The sequence below is a fragment of the Cydia splendana genome, chromosome 12 (genome assembly GCF_910591565.1).
Source record: "Cydia splendana chromosome 12, ilCydSple1.2, whole genome shotgun sequence".
NCBI classification, from domain to species: Eukaryota; Metazoa; Arthropoda; class Insecta; order Lepidoptera; family Tortricidae; genus Cydia; species Cydia splendana.
The window spans coordinates 13,419,734-13,438,582 of NC_085971.1; the positions used below are offsets into that span (position 1 = coordinate 13,419,734).

General features: G+C 37.8%; 2 protein-coding genes across 2 annotated transcripts; both read right to left on the reverse strand.

The window, feature by feature from the left end:
- Positions 1 to 142: 142 nt before the first annotated feature.
- Positions 143 to 7,304, reverse strand: LOC134795590 (uncharacterized). The gene is made up of 7 exons (XM_063767485.1): positions 7,115 to 7,304; positions 6,163 to 6,328; positions 4,965 to 5,077; positions 3,789 to 3,881; positions 3,058 to 3,188; positions 1,642 to 1,728; positions 143 to 1,090 (listed from the first exon to the last, which is right to left on the reverse strand). Exons 1-7 carry the CDS (start codon positions 7,238 to 7,240, stop codon positions 976 to 978), a joined length of 831 nt encoding a protein of 276 aa, XP_063623555.1. The 5' UTR covers positions 7,241 to 7,304; the 3' UTR covers positions 143 to 975.
- Positions 7,305 to 9,289: 1,985 nt separating this feature from the next.
- On the reverse strand, positions 9,290 to 18,604 carry LOC134795581 (uncharacterized). The gene is made up of 3 exons (XM_063767470.1): positions 18,488 to 18,604; positions 17,962 to 18,282; positions 9,290 to 9,555 (listed from the first exon to the last, which is right to left on the reverse strand). Exons 1-3 carry the CDS (start codon positions 18,513 to 18,515, stop codon positions 9,311 to 9,313), a joined length of 594 nt encoding a protein of 197 aa, XP_063623540.1. The 5' UTR covers positions 18,516 to 18,604; the 3' UTR covers positions 9,290 to 9,310.
- Between the last annotated feature and the right edge of the window lie 245 nt (positions 18,605 to 18,849).

Consider the following 18,849-nt stretch of genomic DNA (forward strand, 5'->3'; position numbering starts at 1 on the left):
CGTGCGCGTGCGGCGTTGTAGTATACAGATATTACAGATCCTTATGAGAGACGGCACACCCCTTGCGTGACGTGTGAGTGTGAGGCTCCAACATTTTATCGCACGCGCACGTGCACGTCACGCACAAGCAAGCCGGTGTGCACAGGCCTTTAGTCCGTAGCGGCAACATATACTTGTCATTATACTTAAAACAAAAACGCATCTCTAGTATAAGAATTACAGTTTGAAATCGAATGACTAGAAAACTTCGAGCAACACGGAAGGGAGGCGGCATTCGCACTATTTCCCCTCTGCCTAGGTACAAGATCAACTGATCTAGCGCGGGTAATAAAACTAGTTGCGCTCGGATTTTACACTAGACCGAATCCAGACGCGCGCGTGAACACAGCAGCAGCAGAAAAAATGCCAAATTGCTCGGTTTTTTGTTGTAAAAAGAAGTCGGGGACATCAAATTACAAAAAGAAGGTGTTACATTTCACATGTAATATTTTTTTTTACAAAGGTATCATACGTTTAATTACATTTAAACACAATTATTATATTTTAGTGTCATGTAATTGTTGGATTTATCGATTTTGCTCGCCCAGTACAAATTTCGGATCGGTCGAGCGACAAATCCAACTTCTCATCTTTCAGAATACATTAAAATTCTTCGACGAAAATGTGTTAGTGTGCGTGTTGTGACACTTGTGACTCGTCCGTACACAAAAAGAGTTCGAGGTTTGCAAGATTTTTCTTTGACGTGTGTCATTTTCTATGTATTTGTGTCGTCATTACAGATTGGATTTTGTATGTAAGTGTGTGAGAAGTGAGATTGTGTGCACCTTTCCCCCCGCAATAAATGGCAGAAAGATTTGTACGGTAAGATACCGCTTGGGCCCCTCCCTTCCGACGTGTCGGAAGCCGGTGTTGCTCGAAGCCAGTAAATAATGTCAAAGGGTTAAGCGAGTTATGTATCATCATCTAAATGAGCCGTTACTCGATGAGGCTCTCCAGCTCCCTGCGTTTCTGCCTGAGCTCGGCGTCCGGATGGTCGCGGGTTCGCGCGCCGACGTACACGCGCACGTAGCCGACGGGTGTGTAATGATCTCTATAACAACAAATGTTCTATTTTAACACGATAATATCGGGGAGACCGAGCTTTGCTCGGAAAACATATAAAAACTCAAAAATGCGCGTTTACGGCGATCTCGGAAACGGCTCTAACGATTTCGATGAAATTTGCTATATGGGGGTTTTCCGGGGCGATAAATCTATCTCTGGGAAAACGCTCATTTTTGAGTTTTTATGATTCTCCCAGATATTCCAAAATTATGATTGCAGGTCTGTTCTAAAGACAAAACTGTAATTCCCTGATGTCTTATTAATTATACCTATCCATTATTCCGTTATATCTACTAATCTAATACCTTTAAATTAGCAATTCTTGTTTATTTATTTATATGTATATTTATATATAATTATATTTCGGGGATCTCGGAAACGGCTCTAACGATTTTGATGAAATTTGCTTATAATTCGGGGGCGATAAGACGATCTAGCTAGGTTATCTCTGGGAAAACGCGCATTTTTGAGTTAAGCGAGCAAAGCTCGGTCTCCCAGATATTTAAATAAATAGTAGTTGTTAAATATGAAACGCACCCGTTTCCGATAAGGTTGCGTGCACACAGCGCCTTTAGCGGGAACCTCGCCATGCAGTGGAATAGGAGGCGCTCCGCTATCTTGAAACTGAAAAAACCGGACAAGTGCAAGTCGGATTCGCCCACCGAGGGTTCCGTACTTTTTAGTATTTGTTGTTATAGCGGCAACAGAAATACATCATCTGTGAAAATTTCAACTGTCTACCTATCACGGTTCGTGAGATACAGCCTGGTGACAGACGGACGGACGGACGGACGGACGGACAGCAGAGTCTTAGTAATAGGGTCCCGTTTTACCCTTTGGGTACGGAACCCTAAAAACGGTAATTATTAATCTTTAGTGTCCAAATAATGAAAACTTGCCGCCTCGCGGCTGTGCGCCGCACGCTGCGAAATTTTAAAATATTGCTTTGCCGCCCGAGGGGATAAAGTAACAAGATAAAGTCAAAGGGTGTTGTCTAAAATTGTTCTTATAATCGGAAGCTGAATATTTCAATTCCTTCTTTGGTCTGGTTTTCAGTTTTTGCGGTGGTAGACTGAGACGTAGCACATTGAGTAAGTTATTCGCATGTGTATTATGCGAAACATTGACAACCGAATTTTTGAATTTACTGTGGATCTTCTGCATATAATTCCTCTACTTAGGGCATACTGAAAATTCCTGGAACTGGCCACTTAGAAAAAATAAGTCGTCTCATATATCAGAATCCAGAAACTTTCAGTACGGCCCACGTATTCTTTGGTAGACGCATTTTGCGACAGAGGTGATGCTCCGCACAATGCTATCGTTCAAGCTAATGGAGGCCAAGGTAATGGAGCTAATGATAATTAGTCACTTACTCGTATTCTCTCTTCGAAAAATGCTCTTAACATTATTGTGTCCCTTCCACTTTGACTTTTGTATTTGTAGAAAAAACATAGACTATGTCAACTATAAGGCTAATTTATAAATAGGTATAGTTTGTCTGATTTCAATCATAGACAGAGATAATCTAATACTATGTTTGTTTTACACTAGTACTAGCACCCGAAAGAAAAGGATGAGTATAGTTTTTTTGTTCTTACTGACTGACAAATTGGTTTGACTAACTATATGAGGATTAAGGTTGAAGTACTAGTGCTCGACGCTGCACTAATATTCGACATGGGCACTTTATGTCAAAGTAATATAGGTTAAATTTGAACGGCGAAGATTTTTCTGTATTCAAATTTAATCCTTGACACTTTGACATAAAGTGCCCATGTCGAATACTAGTGCAGCGTCGAGCACTAGTACTTCTACCTTACTCATGAGAGGCGTAGACCTGCGTCTCGGCCATCTATTTGGAACTCTGGCTATATAGGCTGCGCCGTCGATATTCTGGGATAACTTTTAGCTTTTAAATGTTCTAATTTAACAGAAACTGAAGAGATTTACTCATGGGGGTTTATGCAGTCCATCCTTACGACGTCGTAGCCCTGCGTCTCGGCCATCTCGTTAGCGCTCTCCGCGAGCATCGTGGCTAGACCGCGCCGTCGATATTCAGGGATAACGGTTAGCATTTTGATCTGGAAGATACGTTTTAAATCAACTAGATTGATTTTCATGACACAATTTAGGTCTTTAATGTCCTGGGGATTCGTAATGAAATGATACGATCTTAATTAACGAAAATAATTGTAAGAGTATGTACAACAATGATAATTATACTACGAAATAGGCGATTGTACAGTCACCTGCAGTAATATGTTACACAACGAAGGCCGCAAAAATATCTGACACGATCTTATTTGAGAGCCATAAGAGCTTATCACATATTTTTGCGGCCTTTGAAGAGTAACATATTATTGCAGGTGACTGTACATAAAATTATGCGAACTTACTAATATGTTATACTATTTTTAGTAGGTATATATCTGCTAAATAAAAATCCATTTACTTAAAAAAATAGTTATTTACGATAAAAGTGCGAAAAATAGGAAATACGAAACGAGTTGCGAATTACCTGTGCGCACTCGTAACGTACGTTTTACAGTACATATGGCCCTTTAAATTTTCGAGGCAGTTACGTAATGTGCTTATTATAGCACCGGTGTCGTAATGTAGCACCAGATGTACTGTAAAAACATTAATGTTAGTGTGACCCTTGTTAGGGTTAGATTACCCACCTCAAATATTTTAGGGACCTTAAACACGTCCCAGAGATTAGGAGTCTCCTGTAATTTGGCAATGAAGTTCAAAAAATCTTTCGTATACGGATCCTGTGAAAAATGAGTTGTTAGCTGTTACTAAATTATATTATAGAGTCAGATCAAGAAAAGTCTGCAGCGATTTTGATAGCACACGCAGTGCAAGTGTTATTTATACGTCACTATTTCATAGTTTGACGTTTAAAATAACACTTGCACTGCGTGTGTATCAAAATCGCTACAGACTTTTCTTCTTGGTCTAACTATAAGCGCATACCTAAACGCTTGCGTTAAATTGTTTTGCATTGTTTTGTACATTTTGGGTTCTATTAGTGAACAAATAATATGATTTCAACTTTCAGGCTTAAATTTAAAGCTAAATACGGTCTTCGTTTCATAAGATAAGACGTGCAAGTTGCAGGAAATTGAAGGCGGAATACATAGTATTTTGAAATTCTGAAAATCACAAATAAAATCAATTTTTAAATGGAAAAGTTTTGTTTCCCGTGTAAAAATGTGAGATGTATCCGAGATTTTTCCATGCGGGATATTTCTCAATTTTCGAAACATTCCGTCGGCAGATGATCAATTATTATTGGTAATAATTGAAGAAGAATGATTGATAAGCGCTGGTGGCCGAGCGGTAAGGGCGTGCGACTTGCAATCCGGAGGTCGCAGGTTCAAACCCCGGCTCGTACATTGAGTTTTTCGGAACTTATGTACGAAATATCATTTGATATTTACCAGTCGCTTTTCGGTGAAGGAGAACATCGTGAGGAAACCGGACTAATCCCAATAAGTCCTAATTTCCCCTCTGGGTTGGAAGTTGGAAGGTCAGATGGCAGTCGCTTTCATAAAAACTAGTGCCTACGTCAAATCGCCAATTGAGGGGGGATTTAAATCTTCTCGGGGCAGAGGTGTACGGTTGGAGCCGGTAAAGGTTTATTTGACGTTCATAAGCGCATTGTAATATGCCTACTTGAATAAACTATTTTTTATCTTTATCTTTATCTTTAAATCATGGGATTAGTTGTCAAGCGGACCCCAGGCTCCCATGAGCCGTGGCAAAATGTCGGGATAACGCGAGGAAGAAGAAGAATGAAATTGAATTGATTGAATTGAATGGATGAATGAATGAATGAATCTAACACGGACCTGTCTGTGATTAGCATAGTCTCTCAGAAACTTAGAGTCCGCAGGGCCGCTGGCGATGTTCACACAAATGCCCACCGGGTTCCCGTCGTAGGACTTCGCACATAATGTGTTGCCTGTTGATCGATTTAAAGACATGAAATATTTATTATTAATGCTCTTATTTTGGCGACTTAAATAATATATAGGCTTGTAGTAGAACTACGTTTACCTATTGTCGGACCATACCAAAAACGCAAAAAACTGTTTCTTTACCTACTTAACCCATTAGCGCCCATTGTATCCAATTGATGGGTTCTCCTGAATTAGGTACGGCGCGGCGTTTGATTCGATTGTGTACTGTATCTCTACCTAACAGCATTAAAAAATTGGTGGGTTCCCAAAAGTGTAGGCGCTAATGAGATAATAAATTGAGGCTGATTTGATGTCGATGATTTCAAGTCGTTCAACTTTTTTTCTCGATTTCAGGGTAGGTCCTAACAGTAGAGACGGCTCTTTACAATGAAGTGTACATTCATCCTTACTTGTCGTATCATGTAAATAAACACTTCTCGAATACATTATCACACTATCCTCTGGAATTACACAATAATTATCACTTAAAATGTTGTTGTACACAGTAACTCACAAAGTATTTAAATCAACCAAATACTCGTAAGCACTGAAAAATATAATTTCTGATAAGATCTTCATCAATAATCGCAGTAACGAACGGATCACCTCAAAAACATCTGACATTACGATTGTCTATGAATCGTATTGTTGGAATCACACTTTGACTTCACGTTTGTTTACATGACAAGACACGTAAGACCCCAGGAATTTTAATAGGGAGGATGGATTCAACTTATCGCCAACTTGGGAACCAGTGATACAGAAGTTAAAGCCAAAGGATCTATCTTCGGACGTGTGCGTGGATATTGTGAGTGTTGCGTGTCGGACTATTGACAATAATTAACATTATGTGTAGTGGGTGGTTTGAAAATGTGATGTCTACCCCAAACTTTTAAATACACTTTTTGTCGGGTAGTTGCACAAATCTCTGTTTTGACATTTTGCTGGGACATCAGTCAGCCGCGACCACGACCAGTGAAACCTGTGTCGAAACGTCGGTAAATCAAGGTAATTGAATAAAATTCGCGTTAGACGCGTCTATATAAATGTGAGTTAAGACACGTAAGGATTAATACACCACACGAACCCTGCTTAAGAAGACTGTAGATATATTCATCCAGAGCGTTGTCTGTCATAACGTCCGTGCCATGAGCACGAATGAGCACATGCTCACTCAGGTAGTGCACTTTTAGTATTTGCACAGCTTGGTCATGGTGCTCTATTGCCATTGGCTCTATGTGGATTTTGCCGGGCTGAAACATACATTAAAATTATCTTTGTTCATTGTTACTATGAAATTATTATAACAATTTTGAAATAAGTTGACACGTGATGTTAATTACATATTCGCACATGTATCGTACAACGTTTTACAGTACATATGGCCGTTTAAATTTTCAACGTAGTCACGTGATGTGCTTTTTTGTGAATATCACCCTGATATACTGGGAAGCTATGGACGTATACCTGCACACCCTCAAAAGCACAACACACGCCTTATCACCGACTCTCACACATAATTTTAGAGTTAGGTTTAATTTATCCAATGTCCCAACTATAGGTACTCTTATTGGTGAGTCCCAAGATACAGGCTCAGTCTAGTTTGGGGCTCACCGGACACCTTTTGTGTAGGTAAGTACCTATGCTACTTTATACTTGGTTATTCTCAATAAATTATTCTTATTCTTAGACTCGGTCCCCGTCATTTTACTACTCTTAAGGAGGTCAAATCTTATTTATCAATTCGTTATGGTTTGAACTGGTTTTGATTCGAGCTTGACGATTGACAAATCAAAACTGTAACAATTTTTTAACCAGAATCGGACTCATGATTGTGTAACTTAGATCTCTTATTTAAACTGTAACTGGTTCCCCGCGATACAGGCGTAGCCTAGTGCGGAGACCCCTGACATATTCTGTTATGTGTTCTTTTGATAATAAATGTATTCTTATTCTTATTCTATTCTATGCTTTGAAATTTGGTTTGAAATAAACACTGGAAAAGTTACAGTTATAATGGCATGTGCATTTTATTTTACCTTCTGCCGTTGCATCAGGTCTTCAATACCAAGCACATTGTGACCCGTAACATCTATTTGTCGTCTGTTAGTTCGAAACTTTTTCAAGGCGGAAGGTAACCATTTCGTTAGCTTTTGGGCAGACATCCGGGGTTAAAACGGTAATTTGGCGGAGGCTGCTTTGGAAATAATTCAATAATTTATGTACATTGAGACATTGTTGACAGTTCGTAAGATGGGAAAAAGTCATAGGTAATAAAAAGGTAAATAATGAATGTCATAGTTTGTAAGTTTGGATTTGGTTTGGATATTTAAAAAAAAAAGCCTGACAACAGTTTATTTAACCCTGAGATAGTGTCGCAGCAAACAGCTTACGTATGGCAATAATGTGCGTACGTCATGTATAGTCAGGGTAGTGGGCATTGGCTTCATGTTGATACGTGGTTGATACTCGTATAATGTCAAAACATTGCTTACAGAGAATTCGGTTCTTTCAATTTACCTATTCGTCAAAATCTGATTCTAAATATTCAATATTATTATATTCTTCGTCTTCTTACTCTGACGAAGTCTGATTTTCATCAGATGTTTCAGGACCAACAACCTCGATTATAAAACGTTCAGTCTCCAATTCGATTACAGGATTATTATCGTCGATCTACATAACAAACAAACCTTAAATGAAATATTAAAGTTTAAACCTAACAACTAACCAGTTCAATAAAACCGCACTATAAAATGTCAATACCGGTCATGTCAACAACCAACTTTAAAACATTGTTTATTGGAATGCTATGTAATCCTTCGTCTTTTTTAAGCTGTAAGTATTTGATTGCATTCACTACAATTTTTTTCGCATCTCTGGTAATTTTTTTTGGCATTTTTGTAATAAAACCGTTTATATTTGAATATATTCGTAGATATTTTCCGTTTGTTTACATCGGTGACATTCGATGACATCCAACGTTCGTTGTCAAAGAGTACTTGTTGCCAGTAAAAGAAATTAATACCATTGAAAATCCGCAAAATGGCGAGGGTCAAATAAACTGTTGTCAGGCTTTACGAATGACAGACTGTCAACTATAGGGGATATTACTGCAATGTTCTGCCAGAGTGCAGCACTACCGACTCTAGTAAATTCATAGACTAACTTATACATACTGTGCCTTAAACTGTTTTTTTGACAAGTTTTCACAGACAATAAAATGTGACATTAATGCATCAAGGCGGTTTGTTAACAAGGGCCTACCGGTAAAGGCGATAATCGAAATGTAGTTATGTGCCTCTTGATCGCTCGAATTTGCAAGAGTGATAGAGAGGCAGAAACCGAACTTTCGATTGTCGTGTTTCACGGTAGGCTATGTGATTGACGATGGATTGACGTAGTGACGCATGATGTGATTGATGTGTCATTGATGTTTGTTTACTGTTTGTGCTAGTTGTGCCATCTACGCAGAGCTTTGCCTAATATTCCCTAGGCTGTTAAACGAAGTTTAGACTAGGAATCTCATCAAACTTTCGAATGCAGTTTACCTTACCAGTCGGCAATGTAACGTAAATTGCATGAAATTTCTTGCTAGCTACGCCTCGCTTTAAATATTGGGACGGTACTAGAACTCACATTAATGAGTTATTTTAATAACACCAGTTTATCAATCATGCACAAGAGATGATCATGATATTCATGATAGTGTTCAGCAAATGATATAATGTACCTGTGTATAGTGCGGAAGAATTTTATTAACCAGTTTATGGAACGTACCTAAGTAAGAAATCAATATTTTATTTTGGTTCCAAGAAGAAAATAGAGTAACACATTAAGTTTATTGCTCAAACACCCAAAAATAACTAAACGGATTTGGATAAAAAGTATTCTTATTATAAACCACTTGATAAGTGGTTTATAACATGAATACTTTTTGTGATTCACTTCAGTGATTCAGTGTCATTATAAACCTCATTTTCATACATTTGAATTAATGATGACATTACCACACTTTTATCTGGATATCACTAGATATCTGGATGCTAGTTGCTCAAACACTACGTGAATAGTTATAACTAAACGGATTTACGTAAAGCATCCAGATGAGTATAAGAGGCTAATTTGGTATAAGACTTTTCTCTAAATAAAACACTTAAAGGGGTGAAGTGGGGATTGAAAGTTAGTACGAAAATAAATAAGAGCCTAAGTAGTAAGTGAAACTCTAGTGTTATTTATATCAATGCGACTCTTAATTTCCTTAGCCGTTCCTCTGCTTTATGCTCCCTACTCGGTGCCTCCTGGATAGCTATCTCCAGCAGCTGACGCAGCAGGTTGCTGGTGTCCACGTTGGTGTGGATGATCAGCTCGAAGATCTTCAGCTGGTCCAAGGCCTTCCAGTCCTCCTTGTGGTTCACGGCGACGGTGAAGAGCTCGTTCATCACGTCTCGGGAGCGCTTTACCATGTACATGAGGAAACCTTTAAGAAAAAGATAAATTATTACCCTTGAGACATCTTAGATGTTGTCATGTTGCTTTGTGGCAGCCTGTCTTGTGATGGCGAATCTCCGTTTATCTTTTGTTCCTCGTAATATCACACTGTAAAAAGTAACAGTGGTCCGACGGCCTTTGACGTGTACCGAGCTACTAACAATGCGATGACAGCGATGTATGCAACTCGGGTGCGCGCCACCCCCCCCTTACGTCTCCCCTCGTCGAACGACTGTATAGACTATGGTAGGTAATATTATCAGGAATATGTCGGTTATAGTCTTTTGGGTTTCGGGGACCCATTCTGTTATATGTTACGGGTAATGTTAGATGGTAAATTAAACTCAAGTTTACCCTGGTATAACTAGTATTACCCGAGCCTTTTGGGTAAAGTCCGAAACTTTTAACAACAGTAATCTGTATTCGGCGTTTACCCGAACACATCGAGGTCTACCCAACACCACAGAATAAATAATAGTACTAGGTACAGAAGACTCACTCTCTAACAAAACGCGTCTGTTACGATCAGCACAGATATGGCCGCTAGATGTAAACCTTATCGTGAGTTCAATTCTAGACATAATTACCTATTATTATAACTTACATTTTCCTTTAAGGAGATATCCTCATAAAAGTGTAACCAGGTCTTGGGTCAATGAATCAGTAAGGGAGTTACGCTCACGTTTACGAAGTACCAAAAAACAAATGTGTAGTAACCCTGACAATTGTCATTTACCCAAAGACTTGACAGTACTCGAAACCGCTTACTTTAGGTAAACAAGTAAACAAAGGTGACGCAATCGATATACTGATAAGCAGATCAACAGCTGAGAGCAATGCGCAACGATGCGCCGCCGTCGCTGCAGATCTGAACCGGTTTTACGTTAGCGCAAATATTAATTTACGAGCACACACTGACATTCCATTAGCACTCCAGTATCTGAGTCAGCATATCGAGAGACATCGATGCGTATTTCACTTCAATGGGTTTTCTTATCAACAAGTGACCAAAGTTGTGCATAAAATAAAACGTAAGAGCTCAACTGATATTAATGACATGTCGACACGTTTGTTTGACCTACTTCCGCCATACATTATAGATATTTTTACTAGATTATTTAATGACTGCGTAACAAACGGAGTTTATCCCGGGACTAACTTAAAAAAGGTTAAGGTTCAGCCTGTGTACAAAGGAAAGGGCGAGAAACACGCGTTAAAGAATTATAGACCTATTTCGTTAATCCCGATATTCTCAAAAGTCTTTGAGAGATTATTAAGTGACGAACTAATGTCTTTTTTCTATAGAAATGAAATATTGAATAAACAGCAGTATGCGTATCAGCCGGGCCGATCAACAATTGACGCGGCGCGTGACGTAATAGGCAGAGTAATGGGTCATTTGGACGGGCGGAGGCAGGTCGCTGCGATCTTCTGCGATCTGTCGCGCGCTTTCGAACTGGTGAGTCATCCACTTCTCTTAGCCAAGCTCGACCACTACGGTATAACGGGTAACTATTACCGAGTAATTAAATCATTTCTCAATGAACGCAAACAGCTAACGTCTGTAAATGGTGCAAAATCTGACATCCTGGAACTCGGTCCCTGCGCAGTCCCCCAGGGCTCGTGTATGGGGAACAATCTTTTTATTTTGCTAATGAACGACTTCACCTCTGCAACCGACCAGGCCGAATTTGTTCTATTTGCTGACGATGGATGTGTCATTGTTGCGGCTGAGACTTACTTCCTACTAAAAATAAAACTGCAAATGGTTATGGACCAAATATCGTCTTGGTTTTCAGCTAATGGCATGGTGCTAAATGTTGAAAAAACCAACATTATACACTTTAATCTACGGTGCCTAAGTGATCAATCACTTAACAAATTAAACATCACATGCAATGGCCAACCTGTACCTCAAGTCGACCGGGTTAAATATTTGGGACTAACCATCGATGCCGGCTTAAAATGGGCCCCTCATATAGACGCGCTGTGTCTACGGTTGTCTTCCGCTTGCTTCGCCCTTAGCAGACTGAGCCCATGTATGGACTTGACTAACGTTAAAAAAGCCTATTACGGCTACTTTAACTCCATACTAACTTACGGGATTGACCTGTGGGGCTGGGCTGCGGAACGTGAAAGAGTTTTTAAACTCCAAAAAAAAGCAGTGCGCATCATCGCTGGTGTAAGTTGGGACCATCCTGCAAAGGAGTTGTTCCAAGAATACAATATATTAACTGTACCCAGTCTTTACATATTGGAACTGGCTAAGTATGTTAGGTGTCACAATGACCACTTCCATACCAACGCTGATGCGCACGGCTCCATCACGCGACGGCGGCATGACCTGAGCTTGCCACACACACGATTGGCTAAAACTAAAAAATGCCTTACCTCCATTGGTCCGAAGGTTTATAATAAGATCCCTCCGGCAATTAAGCAGGCCCCGAGTTACGCTTCATTTGTTCGACAAATGAAAACAAAACTAATTAAAGACGCTTTGTACTCCATTGACGAATTTTTTTTGTAATAAGTAATAAGTATTTAAAATGTTAAATTTAAATGTTATGTGGTAAATACAAAAAATTGTAAATGTATAAATATATACTGCCAATAATAATTAAAAATGATACATAAATTACAAATGTAAATAAGCCCATGTGCAGGGCCGGATTTGGACGCCCCAGTTGCGGCAAAATTATTAAATTATTTTAAGTATCTATATAAGTTAACTATCTGTAATTATTTAATGACGTATAAAATGTAAATTTTATGAATAAATAATTGAAATTGAAATTGAAATTGATGGCGACAGCGCCACGCGCGGCTTATGGCTTTCCCCAAAATTGGGGCGGAACGGATGTTATTTTAGCTACCTGTAGCAAAGCGTTGAAGTGCGGTGGGAGAGCGTGTGGTGCAGACGTGTTGACGATTTATTTTAAAAATATTATTTATTGTTGTGATCAAAACTAGAACGTAAATCTATTACCATAGAAGTTGTTTTAGATTGCTAGCCAAGTGTGTGTCGATTCATTTCGTATGTAAGCCGGCGCAAGTGGCTTATCAGCGCGCAACTAATTTAGCCCGGTGGAGCGTTCTCATAAACCAACGGTTAATTGACGACGCACAGGTGATACAATATGAGTGACCAAGACAATCCTCCTTCGTCGCAATCGCAGCCCGACCTATCAAAAATAAATCAAAGTGAGACAGCTATAGACTACAAAGCTGCCCGCAAGAGGAAGCGCCATGATAATAATGATGACTTAAGAACAGATTTAAAAGATTTTCGCGAGGAAATGCGCTCCCTACTAAAAGATTTTTCTGTAAAGCAAAACGCAAAAATGGAAAGTATTGCAACAGACATCTCAACAATAAAAGACCAAATAAATAACGTTCAGCACAAAACGGACCAGCTCGTTTTGGAGGATGACAAACTTAAAACAGAAGTTGCTGAGCTCAGAACCAGCGCTAACGAAGTAACGCAGAGAGTGGTTTCATTGGAGACAGACGTACAAGACTTGAGGGCATCAGCGACGCAAGGATCATCAGCAGCACCACAGATGGCACTCGCGTGCGAAGATCTGATGAAAGAAATCAATGAGCGTTGTATACGTGAAAAGAATTTAATAATAATTGGATTACCTGAACCACAGTCAAAAGATCAAAGCGAACGATCTACGTCGGATACTGAAGAAGTCATAAAGTTGATCAAAATGACTGATACTGACTGCCCAAACCCAATATCAACTCACGCTTGGGTAAATATATGCCAGGGAAGGTGAGACCAATCAAAGCCACCTTTGATGCTGCTGCTACTGTTAAAAAAATCCTTAAGAATCGAGGAAAAATCGAAAATAGCGTAATAAAAATTTTCTCGGATAAGACACCATACCAACAAAAGCATATGAAGATTCTCAAGGAAGAGCTGCAGGCCCGTGTCAACAACGGAGAAACAAACCTAGTCATAAAATATGTGAGAGGTGTACCTAAAATTGTCGAATATCAGGCAAAAAACTAACTTGCAATAGCGCAAATAGCCTCAACATTGGAACCCAGGAAGTAACTTATCAAATTGTTCACAATTATGAAGACTTAAACAAAAACAAGAAATCCCTCTCAATTTTATACATGAATGTGCGTAGCCTGGTGCACCCGGGAAGACTAGATGAAATAAAATGCATTATACAAGCCATAGGGAAAGTACATATTATAGCATTAACTGAAACGTGGATAAAATCAGTAACTGAAGCAGAAGCACTTAATTTACCAAACTACACACATCATTACAATTTTCGTCAGCATGCAAGAGGAGGGGGTGTTTCATTGTTCGTGCATAATGATATAAAACAACATATAATTGAAGAGACGTGTGAAGAAGATAATCACTTTTTGTGGGTACATATTGAAAAATTTGGCCTGGACATCGGTGTCATCTACAAACCTGGACGAACGAACACTGATACTTTTTTAGAGATACTGTCAAAACAGCTACAAAGGACAAAGAGAACGTTGGTACTAGGAGATTTCAATTATAATATACTAGAGGCATCCAAAAACATCAAAGAATATAAACTACTATTTAAAGAACACGGATACAGTATTCTTAACAAACTAAACCAAACCCATTGCACTCGAGAAACATTGGAAACGAAATCTATTCTGGATCATGTATGGTCAAATGTTAAAGGTCATAACTATCACATGGCCATAATTGAGTCTAATATGTTTGACCATAAGCAAATCTATCTTGAAATGAAAGGATGTCCACCTGTTCTAACTCAAAGACTTGAATATGAGTCTGTAAATTATAGTAATTTGTATAAATCTCTAGAGAATAGTAAAAAAATTGGAACACATGATAACTACGAGGACTTTGAGAAGTTTCTTTTTACAGAGATCAACAAAAACAAATCAAGAAAAGTAAAAATACTCAATCCACCAAGGAATGAATGGGTAAATAAGAATGTAAAAGAAGCAATTAATCATCGTAATACCCTTTGGAAGAAGAGCCATCATGAGCCAAATGACGAAAAACTAAAAGAAGAACTGCGTGTCGAAAGGAATAAGGTCTCAAACTTGATACAATCAACTAAATGTAAATACTACCATAAAGCATTTAAATTATGTAAGGAAAAGCCTTTGAGAATGTGGGACCTGATCAATAACCTATCAAATAACAAAACAAAATCTGAAAACTCAAATCTGAAACTGAAAGCGGGATCGGAAATAGTATCCGATACTTCACAAATCTGCGAATGTTTTAACAATTACTTTGTGAATATAGGCACCATATTAGCAAATAAAATACCTGGCGAATACCAAAATAAAAAAATATGCGGTCTTACAGTACTTACTAAATAGCTCACTAATCTTAAACCTGCATCAATAAATGACATTTCAAAAATTATTGACCAATTGAATCCAAACACAAGTTCAGGAATAGATGGTATTACCACAAAAACACTAAAATGCATCAAAACTCTAATTTGTGATAGCCTCACGAAATATATTAATCAATGTTTCGATACAGGTATCTTTCCTGATACTCTCGAGGTGGCTAAAGTCCGACCCATATTTAAATCTGGCGATAAATTGGACCCTGGAAATTACAGGCCAATATCTGTCCTACCAATCATGTCAAAATTTTTCGAAAAGATCATTCATCAGCGACTTACAGAACATCTAGACTCTAATCATTTCCTCTCCAACAAACAATACGGTTTTCGTTCAAAGTCAAATACATTATCGGCAACTACAGACCTACTGACAGAAATAAAAGTTAACATTGACAGTAAAAACATAGCTCTCGGCATTTTCGTTGACCTAAAAAAGGCTTTTGACACGGTGAGTCATTCTCGCCTACTGTCAAAGCTGAGCTCAATTGGTATTACGGGAAATGCATTTAAAATCCTACAATCTTACCTGACCAATCGGAAACAAATTACCAAAATAGGTCAACTGAAGAGCGAAGCTCAAGAAATTAAATACGGCATTCCGCAGGGATCCATTTTGGGGCCTTTACTTTTCCTGATTTACGTGAACGACATGCATAACATAGGGTTGAAGGCCCATTTAACATTATACGCTGATGATACCTGTTTATTTTACTTTGGTCCCAACATAGACACTCTAATTGAGCAAGCGCAAAAAGACTTAAATTTACTACACAATTGGCTTCTTAGTAACCTACTAACTATAAACGAATCAAAAACTAAATACGTCATATTTGCTGCTAAAAATAAAATCGTATCAACTCATGAACCGTTAATTATAAATCATGTAACACTGCAGAAAGTTCAAGAAGAAAAGTACCTTGGCCTAACCCTTGACGATAAGCTAACATGGAAATCACATGTCGATTCACTACGCTCTAAAATCATGTCACTAACTGGTGCACTTCGACAAATTGTATGTTGTTTGCCAAATAGGGTTCGCTATACTATCTACAACTGTCTTGTCAAACCTCACTTAGACTACTTAATAGAAATATGGGGATCTGCTGCAAAATCTAACTTGAAAGCCCTGCAAACGGCGCAAAATAAAATTGTGAAATTATTATTCAATTATAAGCATCTCACACCAAGTATTAGGTCATTACCTATGAAATTGGCGTTTTGTCCGGAGAATTTCAACGAAACACGAATTTCCATACAATTAATTTTGCGGATATTTTTTTGATGGCTAATTCAAACCAAACAAAATTTTTCCAGTAATTTTTGACACCTTTAAGGTATGTTTTCAATATCTCCATTTCTTGAAAATTGGTACCATTAGAAAAATATAAGTAATTTTAATACTCGAACCGACAGCACATGAAAAGACCTATTTTCAAGGCTTAATTCTGAACACTTAACAATAAAAAATAACAATTAATTGTATGTAAAATCGTTGTTTATTGAGTGCACTGTAGTTTTATTGTAATTGTGTATGTACTTTTGTAAAAAAAAAAAAACTAGGATCAGACTTATATCTATGAACAAAAACGCCAATTTCATAGGTAAGGACCTAATAGTTATGTATACAAAGAAACTAAAATATTAAACATTTCACAAACATATATTTATAATACCTGCATTTTAATAAGAAAAATAATAAATAAAAATATACACAGTCACATAACATTTACAAAAAGATCAGAGGTGCAAAAAAGACTCACTAGGCAAGCTAATAATATAATACTACGTCCACCTAGAACACTGTATGGAAAAAAGAACATAATATATGAAGGAGCTCAACTGTATAATAAAATACCTAATGACATAAAAGATGCCAAATCAATAACAAATTTAAAAAAAACATTAATACATTATATTATCACAAAATAAATAATGCCCTAACTATCCGAACTTCGATGATACTATGATTAATATCACATATTGTAAGGCTCGGCTAATGCAAATATATAAAATTATAAATATTTCACTTTATTATAAAAATAGGAATAATTAATTTAATTGTTAGAAAGATTTATGTTACTTACATATATTTTAATGTAGAAATTGAATCAAGCATGCACAACCGTTAATTAACTAATGTTTAAAGTTTTGGTTTAACTGGCCTACTACTTGTTTGTTGCTCTGCGCATGTTACCACGGGCATTATTGTAAGTACGAGTACCTACCTAGTCGTTAACAGTTCTGCATGCTACCCTCTTACCTAGATATAAGTAAAAATAATTATGTTTTTCTCAGTAAGTGATTTGTAAAATCTTATGAGAAATAAATATCTTAAACCACCACAAAACGACAAAATCGCGGAGAGAGCCACGCCTGCCAACACTGGCTGGGTAATGTTAGATGTTACATCATCACTTCTTTCATTACCCTACTAGTGTTGGGTAGACCTCGATGTGTACGGGTAAACCTCAAATAGAAATTAAAGTTGATTGAATTTTCGGGCTGTACCAAAAAGGCTTTAATACTAGGTATACCCAGGTAAACTTAAGTTTACTTAAATGTTACGGGCATACTAGAAGGCCAGCATATAAAATCTACTAAGTTTACTTCTTCTCTTCCTTGTTGTATCCTCATGACTGAGGGACGTGACGAATGTGGACACTTTTCACCAGTGCTCTCCAAGTCGCTCTTGGGCCCAGTGCATGCTAGCCTGCAATGTGGCGTTTGTCTCTGATGTTATTCTGTCCGGCCAACGCGTGGCCATACGTCTACCCCTACGCTTCCTTACCATGCGGCCAGTATTATGAGTTTTTTTAGGGGCCCTGTCCTGTGGGCGCAGCACGGTTCCATTTTTATCGTCTATCACTATGCGCGTCCCTTTCGCACTTACATACTTGTTAGAACGTGACAGGCATGGTGACAAGGGATAAAAACGCAACCGTGCTACGCCGCCTGCTCAGATGGCCGAAGAAACCAAGTACAGATTTACTTATAATTACCTATTCTGTACTCCGCTGTTTTGTTATATTGCGCTTTTAAATCGTTTATACTAGCTAGTTCCTTGCGTGCATCGTTAAGCGTCTGCTCGATAATAAACCCAATCTTTTCCTTCAATGTATTATCCAATGCTTTGTTTACTTGTGCCATGTCTCCGCCCTGCCTTCTCGCCTGCATCTGTTTCATGTACCTCAATGGTCTGAAAGGTTTGACTTTGTATCTCTGGTAGAGTCGCGATCTGAGGTCCAAGCGGTTGATATATTCTTTTGGTATGTCGATTAGTTGGATACCGTTACTCTGGTATATAGTGATACATATTGCACCTGGTATAAAATATAATTATTAATTTAATGTAAATGCATTAAAATTGAATAAGCTTTTCGATTAGTGATTAAAGAAAATTGAGAAATCAGCATCAGTAGCAGATAAGCACGGAAAGTGGATCTACAGAAATATCCCTAACATGGCTCTTAAAAAAGTAAAAAAGTTTGCATTTCATATACACAAAAATAAAAAAAAGATACTTACATACAACCAATACAAACAATTTCGTCATTTTCTCACTCGTTTAATAATAGGCTGATCATTGTAAAAGTATTATTTTCAGCAATTATTTCCCATAAACTACGTATTGTATTTAAGAGGACTATTACACTTAATACATTTTTAATAGATAATAAAGTGCACGTGTTAAGCAAAATAATAATAATAGGAAACCTATAGCATAAATTACTTATAAAGTATGCTGAAAGCTGAGTTAAAAGAAAAGTTCAATAAGTACTCTAGACTCTAGAGATAAAAATAGTTATTTGTACAACAAGAGATCAAAGTTTGATATTTCTTCGAGTGCTTATTTTGAGTCCCGTTGCAAGCGAAAGATTCTATAATAG

Coding starts and splice junctions, on each gene's coding strand:
- LOC134795590 (XM_063767485.1), bottom strand. CDS start 7,240: ATGTCTGCCCAAAAGCTAACGAAATGGTTACCTTCCGCCTTGAAAAAG. Junction 1,729..3,057: donor GACTGCATAAACCCCCATGA/GTAAATCTCTTC, acceptor CGGTTTTTTCAG/TTTCAAGATAGCGGAGCGCC. Junction 1,091..1,641: donor CGCAACCTTATCGGAAACGG/GTGCGTTTCATA, acceptor TTGTTGTTATAG/AGATCATTACACACCCGTCG.
- LOC134795581 (XM_063767470.1), bottom strand. CDS start 18,515: ATGACGAAATTGTTTGTATTGGTTGTAT. Junction 18,283..18,487: donor ATTGTTTGTATTGGTTGTAT/GTAAGTATCTTT, acceptor ATTTTATACCAG/GTGCAATATGTATCACTATA. Junction 9,556..17,961: donor AACAGCGGAGTACAGAATAG/GTAATTATAAGT, acceptor TTTTTCTTAAAG/GTTTCCTCATGTACATGGTA.